The sequence below is a fragment of the Notolepis coatsorum genome, assembly GCF_963971535.1.
Source record: "Notolepis coatsorum genome assembly, chromosome: 1".
NCBI lineage: Eukaryota > Metazoa > Chordata > Actinopteri > Aulopiformes > Paralepididae > Notolepis > Notolepis coatsorum.
In genome coordinates, this window is record NC_140165.1 from 81,423,416 (window position 1) to 81,447,005 (window position 23,590).

Below are 23,590 nucleotides of genomic sequence, written 5' to 3' on the forward strand. Positions count from 1 at the left end.
AGAGTCATAATAATAATAATAATATAACTCACACGTCCTCGGTGTAGAAGCAGTGAGCTCGCTGCTGTATCAGAGTCATAATAATAATAATAATATAACTCACACGTCCTCGATGTAGAAGCAGTTAGCTCGCTGCTGTATCAGAGTCATACTAATAATAATATAACTCACACGTCCTCGGTGTAGAAGCAGTGAGCTCGCTGCTGTATCAGAGTCATAATAATAATAATAATAATAATAATAATATAACTCACACGTCCTCGGTGTAGAAGCAGTGAGCTCGCTGCTGTATCAGAGTCATCATAATAATAATAATAATAATAATAATAATAATAATAATAATAATAATAATAATAATATAACTCACACGTCCTCTGTGTAGAAAGAGTGAGCTCTCTGCTGTATCAGAGTCATAATAATAATAATAATAATAATGATAATAATAATATAACTCACACGTCCTCTGTGTAGAAGCAGTGAGCTCGCTGCTGTATCAGAGTCATAATAATAATAATAATAATAATAATAATAATAATAATAATAATATAACTCACACGTCCTCGGTGTAGAAGCAGTGAGCTCGCTGCTCTATCAGTCATAATAATAATAATAATATAACTCACACTTCCTCGATGTAGAAGCAGTTAGCTTGCTGCTGTATCAGAGTCATAATAATAATAATAATAATATAACTCACACGTCTTCGGTGTAGAAGCAGTGAGCTCACTGCTGTATCAGAGTCATAATAATAATAATAATAATATAACTCACACGTCCTCTGTGTAGAAGCAGTGAGCTCGCTGCTGTATCAGAGTCATAATAATAATAATAATATAACTCACACGTCCTCGGTGTAGAAGCAGTGAGCTCGCTGCTGTATCAGAGTCATAATAATAATAATAACAATAACAATAACAATAACAATAATAATAATAATAATAATAATAATAATAATAATAATAATAATAATAATAATAATAATAATATAACTCACACGTCCTCTGTGTAGAAGCAGTTAGCTTGCTGCTGTATCAGAGTCATAATAATAATAATAATAATAATATAACTCACACGTCCTCGGTGTAGAAGCAGTGATCTCGCTGCTGTATCAGTCATAATAATAATAATAATAATAATAATAATAATAATAATAATAATAATAATATAACTCACACGTCCTCGGTGTAGAAGCAGTGAGCTCACTGCTGTATCAGAGTCATAATAATAATAATAATAATAATAATAATAATAATAATAATAATAATAATAATAATAATAATAATAATAATATAACTCACACGTCCTCGGTGTAGAAGCAGTGAGCTCACTGCTGTATCAGAGTCATCATAATAATAATAATAATATAACTCACACGTCCTCGGTGTAGAAGCAGTGAGCTCACTGCTGTATCAGAGTCATAATAATAATAATAATAATAATAATAATATAACTCACACGTCCTCGATGTAGAAGCAGTTAGCTTGCTGCTGTATCAGAGTCATAATAATAATATAACTCACACGTCCTCGGTGTAGAAGCAGTGAGCTCGCTGCTGTATCAGAGTCATAATAATAATAATAATAATAATAATAATAATATAACTCACACGTCCTCGGTGTAGAAGCAGTGAGCTCGCTGCTGTATCAGAGTCATAATAATAATAATAATAATAATAATAATAATAATAATAATAATAATAATAATAATAATAATAATACTCACACGTCCTCGGTGTAGAAGCAGTGAGCGTGCTGCTGTATCAGAGCCATTTCTCTGTTCCACTTCAACATGCGTTTCTTGGCCAGAACTAATACATTCAGACCCTGGCGCTTCAACTGAGAGACCACCGTTAACAGCTGAGAGAGACAAACACACCGACATATGACTTTTTAATCCTTTATATGACAATCCCCTCTATATGACTTCACTTTCATTACGCCACGGGGTTTGATGCACCCTCTGAGTCGCGCATGCGTTAGACTCCTTGGTCCGTGTTTCAAGACAGGTCAGGTGGCTAGCCGACATCGCCGCAGACCCCTGACGCCATGTTACGAGAGCCGATCCCCGCCCGGGCGACGTGACGCGGTCGGGCGCGGACTGAGGACAGTCCGACCCGGTTGACAGTCACGCCGGAGGCGGGGGGCCCCGTCCCTCGACGCACCCCCCCGTGAGGAGGGCTACGGAGAGAAGGCGCATTGAGCACTGTTCCAAGGATATCCATTTGACATATTTAGACATGATTTAGCATCATTATTTACTTGGAGACGCTAGTGGCAAACAAAGAGGAATTCGTGAAGGGGACAACAGATATTATCTCTCTCTCTAGGGAGGGATAGGGAATGTATTTGAGTGTACTCACGATTTCAGACCTCCTGCCTCTGTTGATGATGCCGATGTTCAGACCGTCTATGACCACGTCAAACGCAGGCCGTTTTTTCACAAACATCATGAACCTCTCCAACTCCTAGATAAGAGGGAGAGAGAGAGAGAGCATAAACAATTTTGACATCTGTATCACACATTTTCGTCGTGTGCTAGCCTAGCAGCTTTCTGGTCCTCCATATTTGAGCTCTACTCAGAGCTAGCTTGCAGGTCAGATACTTGCACCATGTTCTCTCTCGGGGGATTCTGATCTACCAAAAGCACAGCTGAACTGTATTAATAATAATAATACATAAATTTTATATAGCGCTTTTCCAGGTGCTCAAAGACGCTTTACAGAGGAGACAAAACTATGGCAAAACAATAACAGAACAAAATAATACATGACAAAATAAAATAAAACTGACAGAATTAAAGGTCAAATGCAAGATTGAAAAGGTGGGTTTTGAGGGCTGATGTAAAAGATGTCAGGGTGTTTGCATCATGTATTGCCATTTGCTTACTCCTCCCTTCTAGCAAAAAAACGATCGTCCTCCCTCATTTGGCAGGTGGATTTGTGATGTTATGTATTGTTTAAAAGTGGAAAAGAAAAAATACACATTGTGGGGATCAAGTGGAAAGTTTGATGTGGTGCGGCAGCCCTTTATTTCTCAGGTGGAACGGTTGACTATGTCTCTCACCTCCTGAGATAATGACTCTGTATTGTATTGTAACGGTTTTGTATTGAAGTGCTCTGTGAACTGTTTTTATGTTTTCTTGGTTTTGTTTTGTGCGTGTGCTTATGTTTGATACGTCTGTAATGTCTACTGTAACGTCTAAAACACATTGACTAAAAAAATATATATAAAAAACATAACAATCTTACATTGTAAAAATACTGTTAATTGTTTGACATGCATGCAAATAAAGCACCTTTTAATTGAATAGAGAGAGAGAGAGAGAGAGAGAGAGAGAGAGAGAGAGGAGAAGGAATGGAGAGAGAGAGAGAGAGAGAGGAGAAGGAATGGAGAGACAGAGAGATAGAGAGAGCCTGTCTGTGTGTATGTGTGAGTGTGTGTACCTCAGGTGTCGTCTTATTGAAGACGTCTCTTCCTTGTATAACATCAGTCATGATTTTCTTCTTCAGCTGTTCATATTCTACTGATGTGAGCTGGATAGACTCCAGCTCTGAACTGCAACACGCACACACACCTCTATACACACACACACACACACACACAAACATATGAGATAAACACAGTCACACACACATGCATATTAGACAAAACACAAACACACACACACACAGAAGATAAACACATCCACATACAGATACAGTATGAGATAAACACACATGAGATAAACACAGACACACGCACACATACATACACATATGAAACAAACACACAAGACATATCAACACTAGGGGTGTAACGATGCATCAATTAATCGAAATGCATCGATTCTAATGTGTCAGAATCGATGCATCGATTTGAACATGTTAGAATCTAAATTTTATTATTATTATTTTTTAATGTTTTTTGTGTGTGTATTGTTTTTATTGACCTATATTCCATTCATGCTGAGTGAATCAGTTCCCCCAGCCACATTTGTGTATTAAAAAAAAATTTGGGGAATTAACTGATAGAAAATATATCGAATCGTGGTCAAATGAAGAGATTTCATGATGCATTGAATCGTTGCCTGAATAATCGTAATCGAATCGAATCATTGTGAGGTTGAATCGTTACACCCCTAATCAACACACACACCCACAGACCTTTACAAACACATTCATATTACTTAGAGTTGATGTTGGTCGAACTGCCTTTCCAGTTTTGCCCTGGGAGACTAGAAAGAGAGAGAGACAGAGACAGAGACAGAGAGACAGAGAGAATATATATATATATATGTAGCCAAGAGTAAAGACCCTAACCCTGTCAAAACAGCAGTCAAAGTGTATATTTTCAGCATTACGTTTGTTTACCAATGGTTTTAAGTGTTATTAGTGAAATGAGTTATAGAAATCTCAGGGCATCGAGTCGGGAAAAAGCCGAGGTTTGACGCAAGGATTTGGCACAACCTAACTTGAGTGTAGTCTTTTGAGACCCAGGGCTTTCGAATAAAAAAAACGACACTTCCCAGCTCACACCAGCACCTGTCAATCATCTGACTTCTTTTTCATTTTTTTTCCTCTTTCATTTTGGGATCATATCTCACGGCGGGAACAAACCTGAACGTTATTGCCATAAATTAGGACGCAGTTAGTTTCTCGACCTTTCTGTGAACGTCTAGCAAAAAAACGGCGTTGCAATCGGATGAAAAATGGTGGAGAAATTTACATTATAAAAAAGTAACTGTACTTACAGTAGATTTCATTCACGGTTTTTGCTGCGCGCCTGGTGATACTAAATCCAGATGGAACTCTGCCATTGGAAAGGGGAGATTTAGCCCGATCCATAGATGTGCGACTTGGCCATAATAAGGTAATTTATAGGCCTGATATTCTATAATCATATTTCAAATTGCATGTGTCCGGATGGCAGAATTCAGTACTGTATCTACAAAACATTGTTTAATCATCTTCCCTTTATTCATTTGCTTAGATCTGTTGTACACGTGATCTTAAGAAGGTGCTGAACAAGCTCAGTGGCAATTTTTTGTGTTATTCACCGTCAAAGATGCAAAGAAAAATCATAATTTATATTCTCCTTTGTTTCATCACAATTTACGCAAGCCTAGTAACAGACACAATATTTCTGACACTGAGAATACATTCCCTGAGATCCATAGATGTCCCTAGAATCAGATACCAAAAACATGCAAATGGACCTTGTAGAAGTGGAGCAATCTTCCATTTACTTAGGTATGTATTTTTAGGCGGATTTTCAGAAAATAGGGCTAGTTTAAGTCTTGTGGAGTATTTGAATTCTTATGGAGTATTTTAAGTCTTGTGGAGTATTTTAAGTCTCTTGTGGAGTATTTGAAGTCTCATGGAGTATTTGAAGTCTCATGGAGTATTTGAAGTCTTGTGGAGTATTTGAAGTCTCGTGGAGTATTTGAAGTCTCGTGGAGTATTTGAAGTCTTATGTAAATGGTAAATGGCTGCATTTATATAACAGCTTTTATCCAAAGCGCTTTACACTTCGACACGCTGCCCGGGAGGAGCGGGAATCGAACCGGGAACCTCCGGATTACCAGACGACTGCTCTACATCCTGATCCACTGTTGTCCCCACTGTAGTATTTGAGGTCTTGTGGAGTATTTTAAAAACAGTTAGCTTAGCGTTATCTAAAAGATAAAAACAGTTAGCTTAGCGTTATCTAAAAGTTAAAAACAGTTAGCTTAGCGTTATCTAAAAATTTTAAATAGCGGTTTGTGCATTTCCAAATTGTGCGAACAACATGTCGCCTCCTTGGCGTAGCGTTCATAGACATGCTGTTCCATGAGCGGAGAGACCTGCTGCAGATAGAGTGGATGTAATGTAATTATTACAAATGGTAACCGACTGTTTTGACTGACAATCCGCATTACATCCGTTCTAAAAATGTATTTCCCTAAACAATTACTTGAGCCCATCCCTACTTTGAACACAAAACGAATTAAAGTTAGTAAATCTCCGGTAATGGTGAAAAGAAGTCATAATTATACCGGTATGGTCCTTTGAATATTATCCCACCCAGCCATCAGGGTCTCTAAGGCCTGGGTATTATTCAGCTATCATACCTCTGGAACCAGGTCTGGATGGCGCTAGCTAGGGCGTGTTCAGCTGTCGTACTAGGGATGTTCGATATTGGCTTTTTTTACCGATATCCGATATTGTCCAACTCTTAATTTCCGATACCGGACCGGTCCCCCCCCCCCCCCCCCCAAAAACGGAATAATTTCAGGTAATTAACAGCACATATCTCTTGTTGTGGAATTAACACAACATTATGCATACTTTTGACAATAAATAAAATAAGAATTTGTTCTTACTTGCTTGCCTGGGTAAACAAAGGTTAAATAAATGTAAAAAAAAAAAACGATACCGATATTTTCCGATATTACATTTTAACCCTTTCACTGCCACACGACAGAAGGTTAACCTTTTACTATCACACAACCGACGGCATCCGCGGAGCTAATGATGCTAATGATGGAGCATCGCCGTCGGTTGTGTGATAGTAAAGGGCTAACCTTCTGTATTGTTGTCACAGTGAAAGGGTTAACCGGCTGTCGTGTGGCAGTGAAAGGGTTAATGCCAATATCGGCCATCCCTATGTCGTACCTCTGGAACCAGGTCTGGATGGTGCTAGCTAGGGCATGTTCAGCTATCGTACCTCTGGAACCAGGTCTGGATGGTGCTAGCTAGGGCGTGTTCAGCTATCGTACCTCTGGAACCAGGTCTGGATGGCGCTAGCTAGGGTGTGTTCAGCTATCGTACCTCTGGAACCAGGTCTGGATGGTGCTAGCTAGGGCGTGTTCAGCTGTCGTACCTCTGGAACCAGGTCTGGATGGTGCTAGCTAGGGCCTTCTGAGGATACAGCTGGTTCTCTCTCATGTACAGCAGGACACCGAACAGTCTGTCCTGGTACTCGGACTGGGACATGCTCTCTCTCTCCTCCTCCTCCTCCTCCTCCGTCCATCCCTCGTTCCACACTCCTCCTCTGAACAGGGCTTCCCAGGTGTCTTGGCGAGGGCACAATCCCTTCTCGATGACCTCATCATAAAGCGCCCATGCCGCTCTGGCGTCCCCGTGGAGTATCGCCCCGGCGATGATGTGGCCGTAGTTCTGGGTGGTGGGGGTGGTGGCCTAGTGGATCAAAAACAGGTTCAGATACTGTGATAATAATGATTCACTTCAACCATACAGATACTGTAGTGATAATGATTCACTTTAACCAGATACTGTAGTAATAATGATTCACTTTAACCAGATACTGTAGTGATAATGATTCACTTTAACCAGATACTGTAATAATAATGATTCACTTTAACCAGATACTGTAATAATAATGATTCACTTTAACCAGATACTGTAATAATAATGATTCACTTTAACCAGATACTGTAGTAATGATTCACTTTAACCAGATACTGTAATAATAATGATTCACTTTAACCAGATACTGTAGTGATAATGATTCACTTTAACCAGATACTGTAGTGATAATGATTCACTTCAACCAGATACTGTATTAATAATGATTCACTTTAACCAGATACTGTAGTGATAATGATTCACTTTAACCAGATACTGTATTAATAATGATTCACTTTAACCAGATACTGTAGTGATAATGATTCACTTTAACCAGATACTGTAGTGATAATGATTCACTTTAACCAGATACTGTATTAATAATGATTCACTTTAACCAGATACTGTAGTGATAATGATTCACTTTAACCAGATACTGTAGTGATAATGATTCACTTCAACCAGATACTGTATTAATAATGATTCACTTTAACCAGATACTGTAGTGATAATGATTCACTTTAACCAGATACTGTATTAATAATGATTCACTTTAACCAGATACTGTAGTGATAATGATTCACTTTAACCAGATACTGTAGTGATAATGATTCACTTTAACCAGATACTGTATTAATAATGATTCACTTTAACCAGATACTGTAGTGATAATGATTCACTTTAACCAGATACTGTATTAATAATGATTCACTTTAACCAGATACTGTAGTGATAATGATTCACTTTAACCAGATACTGTAGTAATAATGATTCACTTTAACCATACCACTTAAGTGTTCCTTTAATGGATGCCTTCAGCCTCCTAGAAGCCAGTCACCTTGATAACCTCTTAAGCTCGATGGGCCGAGATTTATTTCACGTCAAATAGATCAATACTGTCCGTATTAAGTGATGTTTAAGGCTGAGACTAGGGCTGGGCAATATGGCCAAAAATGATATTGTGATAACGATAACAATATCATATCACTCGATATTCGATATTATCAATATTGTTATAAGTATAAAAAAATATATATATATATATATTTTTTTTTAAACAACAGATGTATGTTTATTTTGCAGCAATTCTTTGTCGTTGCCGCCATCTTTAGTGTTACATCCCCCTCACACTCCAGTTCTCAGGCTGCAGCTGGTTTGAAAGCGAAAGTAAACAGGCTTCTCTGCTGGCTGTGGCTCCAGGGGAGTTGAACAGTTCTGGCTCTGCTAGTTTCTTTTCTATCTTTTGGCGCTTTTTTGGTGGACAAACCACTGCACATGTGCACCGTGACTGGAGTCTAGCTCTGCTAGCACACATAGCCTACTGTGTACAGACTGGAAGCCAGTCACCTTGCTAAGTTGTTGCAGGAGAGCGAGAGCTTCCCTCCATCCCTCCGTCCTGCTGAAGGCCTTGATGAACAGGGTGTAGGCTCCGGTGTCGAACGTCTCGAAGCGTCCCTTCATCATCCCGTACAGGTCCAACACCTCTGCGTCGTGGCCGTCGCTCACACAAAGTGTCAGGTAATGCAGCAACAACTCGTAGGTTAGATTCCCCGTCTCTGTAGCGACGAAAGCCAGCAGGGACCTTGGGGCAACATATAAGAGAGAGCGAGAGAGAGAGAGCGAGAGAGAGAGAGAGAGAGAGAGAGAGAGAGAGAGAGACACACACACGTTGGGCATTCTATTAATAATAACTTTAAAGTAGGGATGCTCGATATTGGCTTTTTTACCGATACCGATATACCGATATTGTCCAACTCTTAATTTCCGATACCGATATCAACCGATACCGATATATGCAGGGTTTCCCCCCCCCAAAAAATGTAATAATTTCAGGTAATTAACATTACATATCTCTTGTTGTGGAATTAACACAACATTATGCATACTTTTGACAATAAATAAAATCTGAATTTGTTCTTACTTGCTTGCCTGGGTAAATAAAGGTTATAGAAATGTAAAAAACTAAAAATATATATTTTTTTTTGGAAAAACCGATACCGATATTTTCCGATATCACATTTTAATGCCGATATCGGCCGATAATATCGGACATCCCTACTTTAAAGTAAATTGTTCTCTCTCCTGACACCATGTTAACCTCACCTGTTATCTCACCTGACACCATGTTAACCTCACCTGTTATCTCTCCTGACACCATGTTAACCTCACCTGTTATCTCACCTGACACCATAACCTCACCTGTTATCCTCACCTGTTTTCTCTCCTGACACCATGTTAATCTCACCTGTTATCTCTCCTCTCCTGACACCATGTTAACCTCACCTGTTATCTCTCCTCTCCTGACACCATGTTAACCTCACCTGTTATCTCTCCTGACACCATGTTAACCTCACCTGTTATCTCTCCTGACCAGTGGTGCAGTCGTAATATGGGAATTGCCCAAACGCAACGTGCACGCGCGCTCCCGCGCATACATGTTCCCTCGGTTGCGCACAGAACAGATGATTATTATGCATAAATGTTTTAAATGTAATTGTAGTTACAATTTCTTTAATTGAATTAACTTAAACTAGAAAAGTAAATACAAACTAAATTAACAATGTAACTTAGTTAGTTTACAGAAGGACAGTTTCCTTCAGAGACCTCACCTGTTATCTCTCCTCTCCTTACACCATGTTAACCTCACCTGTTATCTCTCCTGACACCATGTTAACCTCGCCTGTTATCTCTCCTGATACCATGTTAACCTCACCTGTTATCTCTCCTGACACCATGTTAACCTCACCTGTTATCTCTCCTGACACCATGGTAACCTCACCTGTTATCTCTCCTCTCCTGACACCATGTTAACCTCACCTGTTATTTCTCCTGACACCATGTTAACCTCACCTGTTATCTATCCTGACACCTCTCCTGACGGAACACAGTGTGAGAAGAGCATTTATGCGGGTGAACACCAGGAAGGCTGCTGGCCCAGATGGGATAACAGGACGTATACTTAAGTCCTGTGCAAACCAGCTAGCCCCTGTGTTCACCACCATATTTAATCTATCCCTGGCTGAATCCGTGGTACCTGCCTGCTTCAAGGTGTCTACTATTATCCCGGTACCAAAAAAAATCCTCCCCAACAGGTCTCAATGACTACAGACCGGTGGCACTCACCTCTGTGGCCATGAAATGTTTTGAGAGGCTGGTTAAGGATCACATTTGTGCCTCCCTCCCCAGTGATATGGACCCTATGCAATTTGCATACAGGCCAAACAGGTCCACCGATGATGCGGTCTCCCAAGTACTGCACAGCACCCTCTCTCACCTAGACCGCCAGAAGGGGGGCTATGTGAGACTGTTGTTCATTGACTACAGCTCAGCGTTCAACACCATAGTCTCCACCAGACTGGTGGACAAGCTGATCGAGCTGGGTCTGAGCTCCGCTCTGAGCGCCTGGATACTGGACTTTCGGAGTGAAAGGCCCCAGGCGGTCAGGGTGGGTGGGGGGTCAGACCTCCAACACCATCCCCCTGAGTATCGGGTCCCCCCAGGGCTGTGTTCTGAGCCCCCTGCTGTATTCACTATACACACATGACTGTGTGGCCAAGTTCAGCTCCAACTCCATAGCGAAGTTTGCGGATGATACAGTGGTGGTGGGGCTGATCTCTGACAACGACGAGAAGGCCTACCGGGAGGAGGTTGAGGTACTGGAACGCTGGTGCCAGGACAACAGCCTGCTCCTGAACATTGGTAAAACCAAGGAGCTGATCGTGGATTTTAGGAGAAAACAGCAGGGGACACACACACCTCTGAGGATAAACAGGGCTACCGTGGACAGGGTGAGCAGCTTCAAGTACCTGGGGGTCCACATCTCAGAGGATCTGACATGGACAACACACATAGACTCAGTCGTAAAAAAGGCGAAGCAGCGCCTCTACCACCTGAGACAGTTAAGGAAGTTCAGAGTATCTGGAAAGATACTCCAGTCCTTCTACTCCGGAGCTATAGAGAGCATCCTGACTGGAAACATCACTGCCTGGTATGGAAACAGCACGGCACAGGACAAGAAGGCCCTACAGAGAGTGGTATGCTCAGCCGAGCGTACTACGGGTATTGCACTACCACCCCTGCAGATCCTATAACAAGATGTGCAAATCCAGAGCCTGCAGAATAATGAAAGACCCTCACCACCCCAACAACAGCCTGTTCAAGCTGCTGCGGTCAGGCAAACGCCTGCGAACACCAGCAACTAGGACAGAAAGACTTCGGCTCAGCTTCTTCCCCCAGGCCATCAGAGCCTTGAACACTGAACTCTCCACACACAAGCACACATGAGCACACACACACTGTACACGCTCACACACACTAGCAGCCACTTTAACATGAACACACACACTCATGCTGCACACGCTCACACTTATGGTCACTTTACAAAATGAAAGGTCACTTTAAAAAATTGTATAGTATAACTTGAGATTGTATAATATAGCATTGTATAGCAGTGTACATAAAGACCCAGTGCCTCATCCGTAGCTAACAGTGTATTGCACTATCACAGGACCTAGCATGTCTTACCATGCTTTTGTAAAAACTCATGTACATATACCGATATGCCCTACTTTGATTACTTGTATTATTGCACAAATATCGTTTGCATCCTATTGGATTCTTACTATTGTATTATTGTATTATGCACAATCGTTGCGGGCAAGACCCCCCGCATTTCATTGTATACTTGTATGCCGTGACAAAATAAAACTCTTGACTTGACCACGTTAACCTCACCTGTTATCTCTCCTGACACCATGTTAACCTCACCTGTTATCTCTCCTCTCCTGACACCATGTTAACCTCACCTGTTATCTCGTCCTATGTAGTAGTATAGCGATACTTTGCGTGGCGATACTGTATCGATACAGGGACACCAAGTATCGATATTTAATTATTTATAACAAATTAAAAAATTAACTTTTTTTTTGTATAAGGAAGTTGCATTGTTCATTTCAATACCTGTAATAGTACAGTAGTCCACACACACGCACACACATGTGCATTCAGTTAAGTTGGAATATGACTGTTACGTGCCTGACACACTGCTGCTGGAAGACACTGTGGGAGCAGTGTCTCCCTCCCTTCCACCACATTGACCTTTTGTTTGTGCTAGATATAGTAATAAATATATCCTTTTGGTTTAAACTTGACCGTTGGTGTCTGTGTCCCCTTTATATTGCTTCCCTCTGAGCCAGGGTCGTAACAATGACTCAGTGAATCAGTGGCATTCTTCATTCTGAGGATCGGAGCTGAGAACACTTTAAGAACACATTTTCACGCGTTCATGAATCAGGCAGGGAACTTTCTTAAGTTTGTCCTAAGGAAGTTCTTAACCCCTTAAGCCCAAGCGGTCCGGTACGCGTCAATACTTTAGGCAACAAACTTGCGTTCAGCGTTTCTCCGATTGGCCACGACGCCCATGTGACCGCGGCAGCGCGAGAGAGCGGCAGTGCGGAAATAGGCTGCATTCTATTGCCATGCTCTGCGACAAACTCTAACCTTAACCAACTCCGAAAGAATGCCTAAACTTAACCCTAACCTTAACCAACTCCTAAAGAATGCCTAAACTTAACCCTAACCAACTCCGAAAGAATGCCTAAACTTAACCCTAACCTTAACCAACTCCGAAAGAATGCCTAAACTTAACCGGCGAAAGAAATATTGCCATGCTCTAAGACAAACTCTAACCTTAACCAACTCCGAAAGAATGCCTAAACTTAACCCTAACCAACTCCGAAAGAATGCCTAAACTTAACCCTAACCTTAACCAACTCCGAAAGAATGCCTAAACTTAACCGGCGAAAGAATGCACGTTTATAACGTAAAAAAATACAAATAAAAAAAAATTGAAGTGATTCGAACTTGTCACCAACGCACCGCAGGCTCCACAGCAAGGCGGCGAACGAGTTGAGCTAACCGTCGATGTTAAAACAGGGGGGATTATGGCTGCATAATGCCACGGCAGGGCTCTGCTCTGCCGCGTCGCCGCGGGGGCGTGGCTAGGCGCAAGTTGGTTGCCTGAAGTAATGAAGCGTCCGGTACCGGTACGAGATTGATATCACGCCATAAATAGATGAATACAGAACGTATTAATTAATGTTGCGTTTCTTTTTCAAATGTAGCCAAGAGTAAAGACCCTAACCCTGTCAAAACAGAGACACAAAATACATTCCCTGAGGTCCATAGATGTCCCTAGATACCAAGAACATGCAAATGGACCTTGTAGAAGTGGAGCAATCTTCAATTTACTTATCCATGTGTATCCACCCATTTCTTTACATTTGGATCATTGACTGGGCCTTTAACCCCCCCCCCCCCCCCATCTCACTTGGCAATGTCAAGCTCCACCCCCGATTTGTTGATCAGTGATGTCATCATCTGATACTCAAAGCGTTGTGGTTTGGCCGAGGCCTCCTTCAGCGTCCTCCAATCAACCGGGGAGAGAGGCCGGTCAGGAAGTGGGTCGTTCCCTGCAGAACAGAACCGGTTAGAAGATACACATTTTAACCATAAGGTTAACCCTTTCACTGCCACATGACAAAGGGTTAACCCTTTCACAACCACACTACAGAAGGTTAACCCTTTCACCCCTCTTTTTTGCTACCATGATGACAAAAGTGCTTGCTTTCAAAATAAAGTTTATTTAAGTGCTTAGTACTGTTGACATTACACTGCTAGTAGTAGTACATCAAATAGGATATTTGGATAAGTTTTACCATTTCTCAAAAACAGAAAATCATTATTTAAATAAATACAGAAAATAAGCACTTGTTCACTCAGTGGACATTTCTAGTTCAATGCGAGGTCTGCTGCTGCTGCTGGCTAATAATACGGTCAATACGTGGGGAGATCTTTGACAAGGCAACACGCATGTCATCCTCAAGGCTCAACTTGGCCCTGTATTTTGTTTTCAGAGCCGTCATGGATGAAAAGCCAGCTTCACACGGATATGTGGTGCTGAATGGTATCAACACCTTAACTGCTGCATCATCATGAGATACTTGATACTCAGCTCCACACTCAGACCAACATGTTTCCAGGGGCACTTCACTGAAAGTGAAGTTTATGATGAATTGAAAATGGGGGACCCTGATGTAAACAAGACGAAAGTCTTTCTCTGGTCTGCATCCCCTTAACAATTGTATGTATTGAGCTGTACTGTACTGTACCCATTCTGCAATCTGTTAATAAACTTTTCAATCAATCAATTCAATCAATTCAAACCAGCTCTCCAGGTGGTATCAGATGAGATTTCAATGAGTTCTTCCAAGAGTTTGGATGGAGATGTGTCAGGAAGCTTTGTCTCAATGTTCTCTGTAAAGGGGTTCTTTATCCAGAGTAACTTGGTGATCCTTTTCTGTATTTAATTAAATAATGATTTCTGTTTTTGAGAAATGGTCAAACTTCTCCAAATATACTATTTTCATGGAAAACAGTGCAGCTGCAACAGATATCACTTTAGTGATAATTTTCTGTAAAAAAAATTATTATGTTTTAAAAAAAAAATTATCCCAAGGCTCCCCTGGCAGCTTTCTGAGGCCCCCTAGTGGGCCGTGGCCCCCCTGTTGAGAACCGCTGGTATAGATGACACAGAGCACCCAGGAGAATGTTCTGAGTATATGTTATAGATGACATTGAGAGACACCCAGGAGAATGTTCTGAGTATATGATGTTATAGATGACACTGAGAGACACCCAGGAGAATGTTCTGAGTATATGATGTTATAGATGACACAGAGACACCCAGGAGAATGTTCTGAGTATATGATGGTATAGATGACACAGAGACACCCAGGAGAATGTTCTGAGTAGGGCTGGGCGATATGGAAAAAAATCATATCGCGATAACGATATGATAATTTTATTTTATTTCTCGATATCGATAATTATCGAATTGTTATAAGTATAAAAAAAATTAAAAAAAAAAAAAAAAAACATTTTTTTTTCTTTTCTTTTTTTTTTAACAACAGATGTATGTTTATTTTGCAGCAATTCTTTGTCATTGCCGCCATATTTAGTGTTACATCCCCTCACACTCCAGTTCTCAGGCTGCAGCTGGTTTAAAAGCTAAAGTAAACCGGCTTCTCTGCTGGCTGTGGCTCCAGAGGAGTTGAACAGTTCTGGCTCTGCTAGTTTATTTTCGATCTTTTGGCGCTTTTTTGGTGGACAAACCACTGCACATGTGCACTGTGACTCGTGACTGGAGTCTAGTTCTGCTAGCACACATAGCCTACTGTGTACAGACTGTTTCAAAATGTATTTTAAATTAGAAAGCAAACAAAATAAATGGACAAGAGAAAAAGAAATCTGAATTTGGTCAGTATTGTCATTTGGACAAGCAAAGCCATTACTTTAAGTTGCAGGCAAGAAAGACAAGTCTGTCCACTGTCTCTGGTTTTAAAACTGCCCTGTTGCAGGTAAAAAAAAAAAAAAAAAAAAACGATTTTTCGATTATTTTTTTTTATTTCGATATTCGATATCGATTATTAAAATATATCGCGATATTTATCGTTATCGTTATATCGCCCAGCCCTAGTTCTGAGTATATGATGGTATAGATGACACTGAGACACCCAGGAGAATGTTCTGAGTATATGATGGTAGATGACACAGAGCACCCAGGTGAGCTTTGTATTGTTCATCTAGCAGTACTGAACTTGAGTGCTACACTTGACTCTGGGTGCATAGTAGTATAAACATATTAGCACAGTAGGTAGTAGTATATACATACTGCATACAGTGCATAGTATATATTAGTAGACATAGTAGCAAAGTACACAATAGTAACAAATAGTGGTTGTACTGGGCAGCTCCTAGTGGTCAACAGTGTCAGGCTGTGGTTGTACTGGGCAGCTCCTAGTGGTCAACAGTGTCAGACTGGTTGTACTGGGCAGCTCCTAGTGGTCAACAGTGTCAGACTGGTTGTACTGGGCAGCTCCTAGTGGTCAACAGTGTCAGACTGGTTGTACTGGGCAGCTCCTAGTGGTCAACAGTGTCAGACTGGTTGTACTGGGCAGCTCCTAGTGGTCAACAGTGTCAGACTGGTTGTACTGGGCAGCTCCTAGTGGTCAACAGTGTCAGACTGGTTGTACTGGGCAGCTCCTAGTGGTCAACAGTGGCAGATGGGTAAATAAAGACAGTTGATTCTACCTTCTCCTCTTCTCGTCCCGGGACGCTGATCGTCCACAGCTGTGTCCCTCCTCCCCGCCTCTGCGGTCTTCCAGGACGTCCCAGCAGCAGACTTGGGGAAGGCTGGCCGCTCACGCTTCATGAAGCGATCAGCTCCTCTCCTTTCTCCTTTATATTTTATTACATTCTGTCCGTCTGTCTGTCTGCGGTCTCCGTCTGCTACAGGTCTACTCCCTCCACCACTGCTGCACAGGATCTGTGAATGAATGAATGAAAACTGTATTTAACAGATTGCAGAATGGGTACAATACAGTACGGCTCAATACACACAATTGTTAAGGGGATGCAGACCAGAGAAAGACTTTCGTCTTGTTTACATCAGGGTCCCCCATTTTCAATTCATAGTGAAATTTATGACATACACAACATCATGACATTTATGACATACATGACATCATGACATTTATGACATAGGGACATACAGGTATATAGTACCTGTGGTGCAGTAACTGTGGGCAGCTTGGCTGAGCTTCTGTACCGGAGCAGAGGGTTCATCAGGTTCTGCAGACATACTCCTGTTGATTGATTGATTTAAAACTTTATTAACAGATTGCAGAATGGGTACAATACAGTACAGCTCAATACACACAATTGTTAAGGGGATGCAGACCAGAGAAAGACTTTAGTCTTGTTTACATCAGAGCCTGCAGAATAATGAAAGACCCTCACCACCCCAACAACAGCCTGTTCAAGCTGCTGCGGTCAGGCAAACGCCTGCGAACACCGGCAACTAGGACAGAGAGACTTCGGCTCAGCTTCTTCCCCCAGGCCATCAGAGCCTTGAACACTGAACTCTCCACACACAAGCACAAATGAGCACACACACAACACACACACTGTACACACTCACACACTAGCAGCCACTTTAACATGAACACACACACTCATGCTGCACACGCTCACACTTATGGTCACTTTACAAAATAGTATAGTATAACTTGAGATTGTATAATAGCATTGTATAGCGTACATAAACCTTACCATGCTCTTGTAAAAACTCATGTACATATACCGATATGCCCTAATTTGATTACTTGTATTATTGCACAAATGTCATTCGCATCCTATTGGATTCTTACTATTGTATTATTGTATTATGCACAATCGTTGCGGGCAAGACCCCCCGCATTTCACTGTATACTTGTATGCCGTGACAAATAAAACTCTTGACTTGACTTGACTCAGGGTCCCCCATTTTCAATTCATCATAACATATATGACATACACGACATACAGATATACAGTACTGTTACATCTATACATTTATGACATACCTGTCTTGCACATCAGGGGTGAGAACCTCAACATTGTGTAGAACAGGCAGCATGGACTCTTGAAAGTATATGAGTTGAATGTTCCAGTCGCATTGGTTTCAGCTGCATGTCAACAGTCTTCTTGTGCTCATCATCTTCCACGTCTGATATAAACTATAAGGTTGGGCTACAGCTGTTTACCCGGCAGCTACTATAACGTTCCTACTTGTTGTCAGTCAGATGAATTAAACTGGAATGATAGCTAGTCTAGCAGCAGGTAGCTATAGTAACTAACCCTAACCCAGTCAGATGAATTAAACTGGAATTATAGCTAGTCTAGCAGCAGGTAGCTATAGTAACTAACCCTAACCCAGTCAGATGAATTAAACTGGAATGCTAGCTAGTCTAGCAGCATGTAGCTATATTAGTAACTAACCCTAACCCAGTCAGATGAATTAAACTGGAATGATAGCTAGTCTAGCAGCTAGCTATAGTAACTAACCCTAACCCAGTCAGATGAATTAAACTGAATGATAGCTAGCTAGCAGCAGGTAGCAGTAACTATAGTAACTATAGTCTAGCAGCAGGTAGCAGTAACTATAGTAACTAGCCTAAGCATGCAGGTTGAATTATAGCTAGTCTAGCAGCGGGTAACTATAGTAAATAATAGCCTCAGCATGCAGGTTGACATTCAGCCTAACTTCTACAAAACATTATCCTTCTATAACCATATTCCCCCTTAAAGGCGACTCAAATATCCCTTCTTCACGGACACAACGCAATACGTCGTTTTTCTTTTCAGCAAAACTATATCTAGGAGTCGGACACACAAACAACACACATTATTATAATCGTCTCATCCTATAAAACACAAGAGACGCACACTGTGACGTCATCAGGCCAGCTCACGGCAGCAACAATCACTTCCGGGTTGGGTGAATTTGACTTCAAATTAAAGGTTTTTAATTTTTTTTATTAAATGAAAAGCAGTAATCTATGACCCAATTAAATTAAATAAAAAGTGAGGAAAGCTAGCTAACGTAGGCTAACCCTAACTAACCTTACTTTGATTGATTGAAAATGTTATTTAACAGATTGCAGAATGGTACAATACAGTACGGCTCAATACACACAATTGTTAAGGGGATGCAGACCAGAGAAAGACTTTCATCTTGTTTACATCAGGGTCCCCCATTTGTCATGCACTTGTCCTAATATACTTGTCATGCACTTGTCCTAATAAACTAACCTACACTGTAGCACTCAACACTTTGATGAGCATTGTTTCTCAGCTGATAGAGTTGTGCCCTTCCTGATGACTTGTCGTACAGAACTTCTAAGTCGCTTTGGATAAAAGCGTCAGCTAAATGACAAAATGTAAATGTAAATGAGGTGATGGCAGAGAGGGGGATGAGAAGGAAGCTGGCTGCTATTCTGGAGAATCCCTCCCACCCCACTCAGCCCTGCTGGTCTCTGACAAGAACAAGTTACAGGTTGAAAAAACCCTCAGCTCAGAACTAGGCAAAATCTGCATATGGCTCGCTGATAACAAACTATCATTACACATGGGCAAAACAGAGTCCATTCTCTTCGGTTCAAATAACAAACTCAGCAAGACCGACGGCTTCTCAGTTACAGTGGGTGACAATATTGTCACAAGGAAAGAAGATATTACCTACCTGGGTTCCATCCTAGAGGCAAATCTTTCCTGTGACAAAATGGCATCCAATGTAATAAAAAAAGTCAACCAACGAACTCGATTCTTGTACCGGATCTCCTCACTGGTAAACAAGAATACCCTGAAGACTCTAGCAGGAGCACTCATTCAAGGGTACTACGACTATGCTTGCACCTCATGGTACCAAAGCACCTCAAAGGCGCTAAAAACAAAATTACAAACATCTCAAAACAAACTGGTCAGACTACTGCTTGACCTTACTCCTAGAACCCACCTCACCCCTGCCCACTTTGACAACCTAGGATGGCTTAGAGTAGACGACAGAGTACAGCAACTTGCAATGGGCCTGGTCTACAAGATACACTACACGACCAAGGTACCCATGTACATGACAAAATACTTCCCAAAGGTCAGTGAATACCACGATCACAACACCAGAGGGAGCTCCACAAATCATGTTAAACCCAGATTCGGCTCAAACAAGGGACTAAACACGTTTCGCAATTATGCCACATCAATGTGGAACGCCCTACCCAAAGCTGTAAAGGAATGTGAATCACTACCCACTTTCAAAAACACTCTCAAAAAACACCTAAGGGAGACTGCAACCCGAAACTGGCCCCTATAAATGTCCGAACACAACCCCCTCCAATGTACAGTAAATTACCAAGTATGGTCTTGTCAATAATCCAATGTACAGTGTTGTTTGTACAGTTGTACAGTGTCCCCCACCCACCCCTCCTACCCAACCCCCCCCCCCCCTACCCAACCCCCCCCCCCCCACTCCTAACCAACCCCCCCCCCCCCCCCCCCCACCCAACCACCTCCAATGTACAGTCCCCCCCCACCCCCACCTACCCAATCCAATGTACAGTTTCCACGCCTAATGTATATACTCTTTTCTTTCTGGACTCTTTTTGTATCACAAACAGTACTGTAATTGCAAATCTGGTATGTCATAAATGTATAGATGGAGCAGTACTGTCTATCTGTATGTCATGTATGTCATATATGTTACGATGAATTGAAAATGGGGGACCCTGATGTAAACAAGACGAAAGTCTTTCTCTGGTCTGCATCCCCTTAACAATTGTATGTATTGAGCTGTACTGTACTGTACCCATTCTGCAATCTGTTAATAAAGTTTTCATTCATTCATTCATTCACTCTACGACGAGCTAATCAAGATGAGAAGCACGTTCAGTCACAGACTCATACCCCCCCGACACTCAACTAACCGCCTCGGCCAGTCCTTCATACCAGCAGCCATCAGGCTCCACAACAGTGGGCAGGGACTGCGGCCAGACATCCAACTACAACTACTAGGAACCTAAAAGGACAATAACACTACCTTATGCATACTGCACCTTATGTGAATACTGTATATTTCAGTTAGACCGCACTGCTCGCACACCCCCTGAGGCGGCCCTGACTGTAGTATAGCCTGTAGTGTACTGTATTGTAGTATAGTATGTACTGTACTGTTCTGTACCTCTAACCCTAACCCTGAGTCACAAGGTCCTGTAAAACATCTAACCCTGTTACTTAATTATATTGATTTGTTGTATTGTTTACACTGCTTGTTTGTACGACCTCCCCTCCCCCTCCCCCATGCTGCTATGATGCCTGAAGGGGATCAATAAAGGAATATCTTATCTTATCTTAGATGAAGACTAAGAGGATCCCCAGATTTAATGTTTGAATGAAAAGAGAAATAGAACAAATACAAAATAGATGGTGAAAATAGATTTAAATAAAAAATGTTATTAAAACATGTTAAAGATGTTCTTCAATCCCCTAAACCCTTTCACTACCACACTACAGAAGGTTAATACTTTCACTACCACACTACAGAAGGTTAACTGTTAACAGAATCAGGCTGTAGGGCGACGATAATGTGGTCAAGAGGCATGGTTTCTATCTTGAGCCTTAACTGGCGTGGTTTATTATTCACATGGCAGAGCAGTAACACTACAGGTCTTCTCTTACTGAGAGACTGGGGGAAAGAGAAAGAATGGGAGGAGGCATCTATATTTATACTCGCCACATGGTGGTGTACCTGAGTGGCTCCGCCTAGAGCGCCCTCTAGTGGAAACAGTTATATATGCAGTTAGACAGTTACTGGTGGAAACAGTTATATATGCAGTTAGACAGTTACTAACAATCCTACACAGAACCTCTGACTTCAACACTCCCACTTAGGTTTGTATTAGCATACTGGATAACTTCTTTGAAAAACATTTTACAAAGGAAATAATATACTCCAAAAACATCAAAAGAACATGACAGTCAATATCTACACACCAAACATGGCCTCTGCAAATCTCGACATGTTAATGAGGTCCCGTTGAGAGCTGAGCTTAAAAACATATATATATACAAATAAAAATCCCCTATTTTCCCCTCACCCAGAAAGTCGTACAGGCCTGTGTTCCAAGAACACATCCTCCGCGATTGACTTTCTCCCATGGTCCACCGGATTGCCCAAACTGAGCATTGTAATCTTAATCTTCCTATGCTAATTGCCATAGGATCTAACATTTCCATTCTATTGTAATAGAATGTCGCTTTTGGTCTTGCACCTTCCCTTACTGTAATGAAGTATTGTGATAAATGACAAAAAAAATAAAAAAATAAATAAAAAAAAGAGAATAAACTTTCATCGACATATTCATTTGAACCCTCTACTAACGTGTGGGAAAAAAGGAAAAAAGGAAAAGATTGTAGAGCAATATTGACACCTTAATGTGAAGAACATTGGAAAAGAACAATGTAAGTTAAAATATATTTAAAAAATATAGAGTAATGAGAAGAAAAAATTAAATAAAATAAAAATCAAAGGAAAGATATAGATAAGGAATGAGAGATAGAATAATTATCAACGTGGAGAAGCCACTAGAACCGAATTAACAGATTAGATAAGATAGAAAAGCAGCGCCTTTTAGAGCTTCAATGTGCCTTCAATGGAGTGATTACTTAAATTGTTAGAATAACCTTGTAGTGTTCATACGTTTAGGTGTGGTTAATTTTTAAAGTATTATTAAGGACTGATTGAACTTCATTTAATTTATTATCTGCTATGTGTATACACACCGGATGTTTATTGTTAGATTTGTAGGCTTCGTTGTCATGGTGCCTTATATTCTAGAAGGTTGTAGAGTATACTAGTGCCTAGACTATTTTATGTTCCAGAATGATCTAAGAGACCCAGGGCATTTGAGCGATAAACCCAGAATATTCCAGATAGATCTTTTTGCAATGATATGTATTTGTCTCCTCAGAGACCAGAGACTGAAATTATAATGTATTATGAATCGTATTATACACAGTACACATTGTTATAGACGGCTTGCATATCGTCTGCTACCTTGATGAACACAATAAAGTCATTCTAACACTGGTATACATTGAGAAAGAGGCTTATCTGTTTCCGGCATTTTCGTCCTGCCTTGGGTTATTTGCTCCATTTCGATTCAGAAAATCCTCAGCTTCAATAGGTGTGTATACACCTGACCTGCGGCCGTCACTGCCCAAGAATGATAACAGCGCCGGGTATGATAGCCTTGGCTTGTAACCGGCTTTGAACAGCTTTTGCATCACCTCCTTGTATGGTAGACGTCGGATGATGGCATCTTTGCTCAAATCTTCGTAGATAAATATTGGTTTATCACCATAAATCAGATTCCCACGTTGGTTGCGAGCAAATTTGATGATGTCATCCCTTGTTGTAGTCTTCCGCAGAGTGACAATGATGACTCTTGGCCCGTTGATTCTTTGCCCCCGAGAACCGATTCTGTAAACTTGGTCCACTTCTGGCACTGTGTTTGGATCGATGTTACCCAAAATCGTTGATAACACTGTTGGAAAGTTGGGATCTTCGCAGTTTACTGCTTCATCAAGCCCTACAATGCGGATGTTATTCCGCCTGTGGTAGCGTTGGGTTTCTAGTAGCCTCTCCGTCGCTTCGTTTTTAAGCCCTTGTATTTCCCTCCGGTATTCTTCTTTCACACTTTCCATCTCTTTTCCCATCTCTGTCATGCCACCTTCGTTCGCCTTGACTGCCCGTGTAATTTCTGTCACCGTATTCTCCACTGTCGTGATTCGCATGGACTGTAAAGCGACCGCTCTCATAACCTCTTCGAATTT

At 41.2% G+C, this 23,590-nt stretch overlaps 1 protein-coding gene across 1 annotated transcript in view; it reads right to left on the reverse strand.

The window, feature by feature from the left end:
• The window catches only part of LOC311229231 (mitochondrial ribonuclease P catalytic subunit-like), a 56,627-nt gene extending 37,997 nt beyond the window's left edge, over nucleotides 1–18,630 (reverse strand). The window contains exons 1-10 of the mRNA XM_084315302.1: nucleotides 17,788–18,630; nucleotides 16,949–17,028; nucleotides 16,475–16,709; nucleotides 13,653–13,794; nucleotides 8,672–8,906; nucleotides 6,840–7,156; nucleotides 4,165–4,212; nucleotides 3,443–3,575; nucleotides 2,360–2,464; nucleotides 1,723–1,856 (exon numbers count right to left, since the gene is read on the reverse strand). Coding sequence (XP_084171428.1) covers nucleotides 1,723–1,856; nucleotides 2,360–2,464; nucleotides 3,443–3,575; nucleotides 4,165–4,212; nucleotides 6,840–7,156; nucleotides 8,672–8,906; nucleotides 13,653–13,794; nucleotides 16,475–16,709; nucleotides 16,949–17,028; nucleotides 17,788–17,821 — 1,463 coding nt within the window. The 5' untranslated portion in view covers nucleotides 17,822–18,630. The remainder of the gene's footprint in view (nucleotides 1–1,722; nucleotides 1,857–2,359; nucleotides 2,465–3,442; nucleotides 3,576–4,164; nucleotides 4,213–6,839; nucleotides 7,157–8,671; nucleotides 8,907–13,652; nucleotides 13,795–16,474; nucleotides 16,710–16,948; nucleotides 17,029–17,787) is intronic.
• Between the last annotated feature and the right edge of the window lie 4,960 nt (nucleotides 18,631–23,590).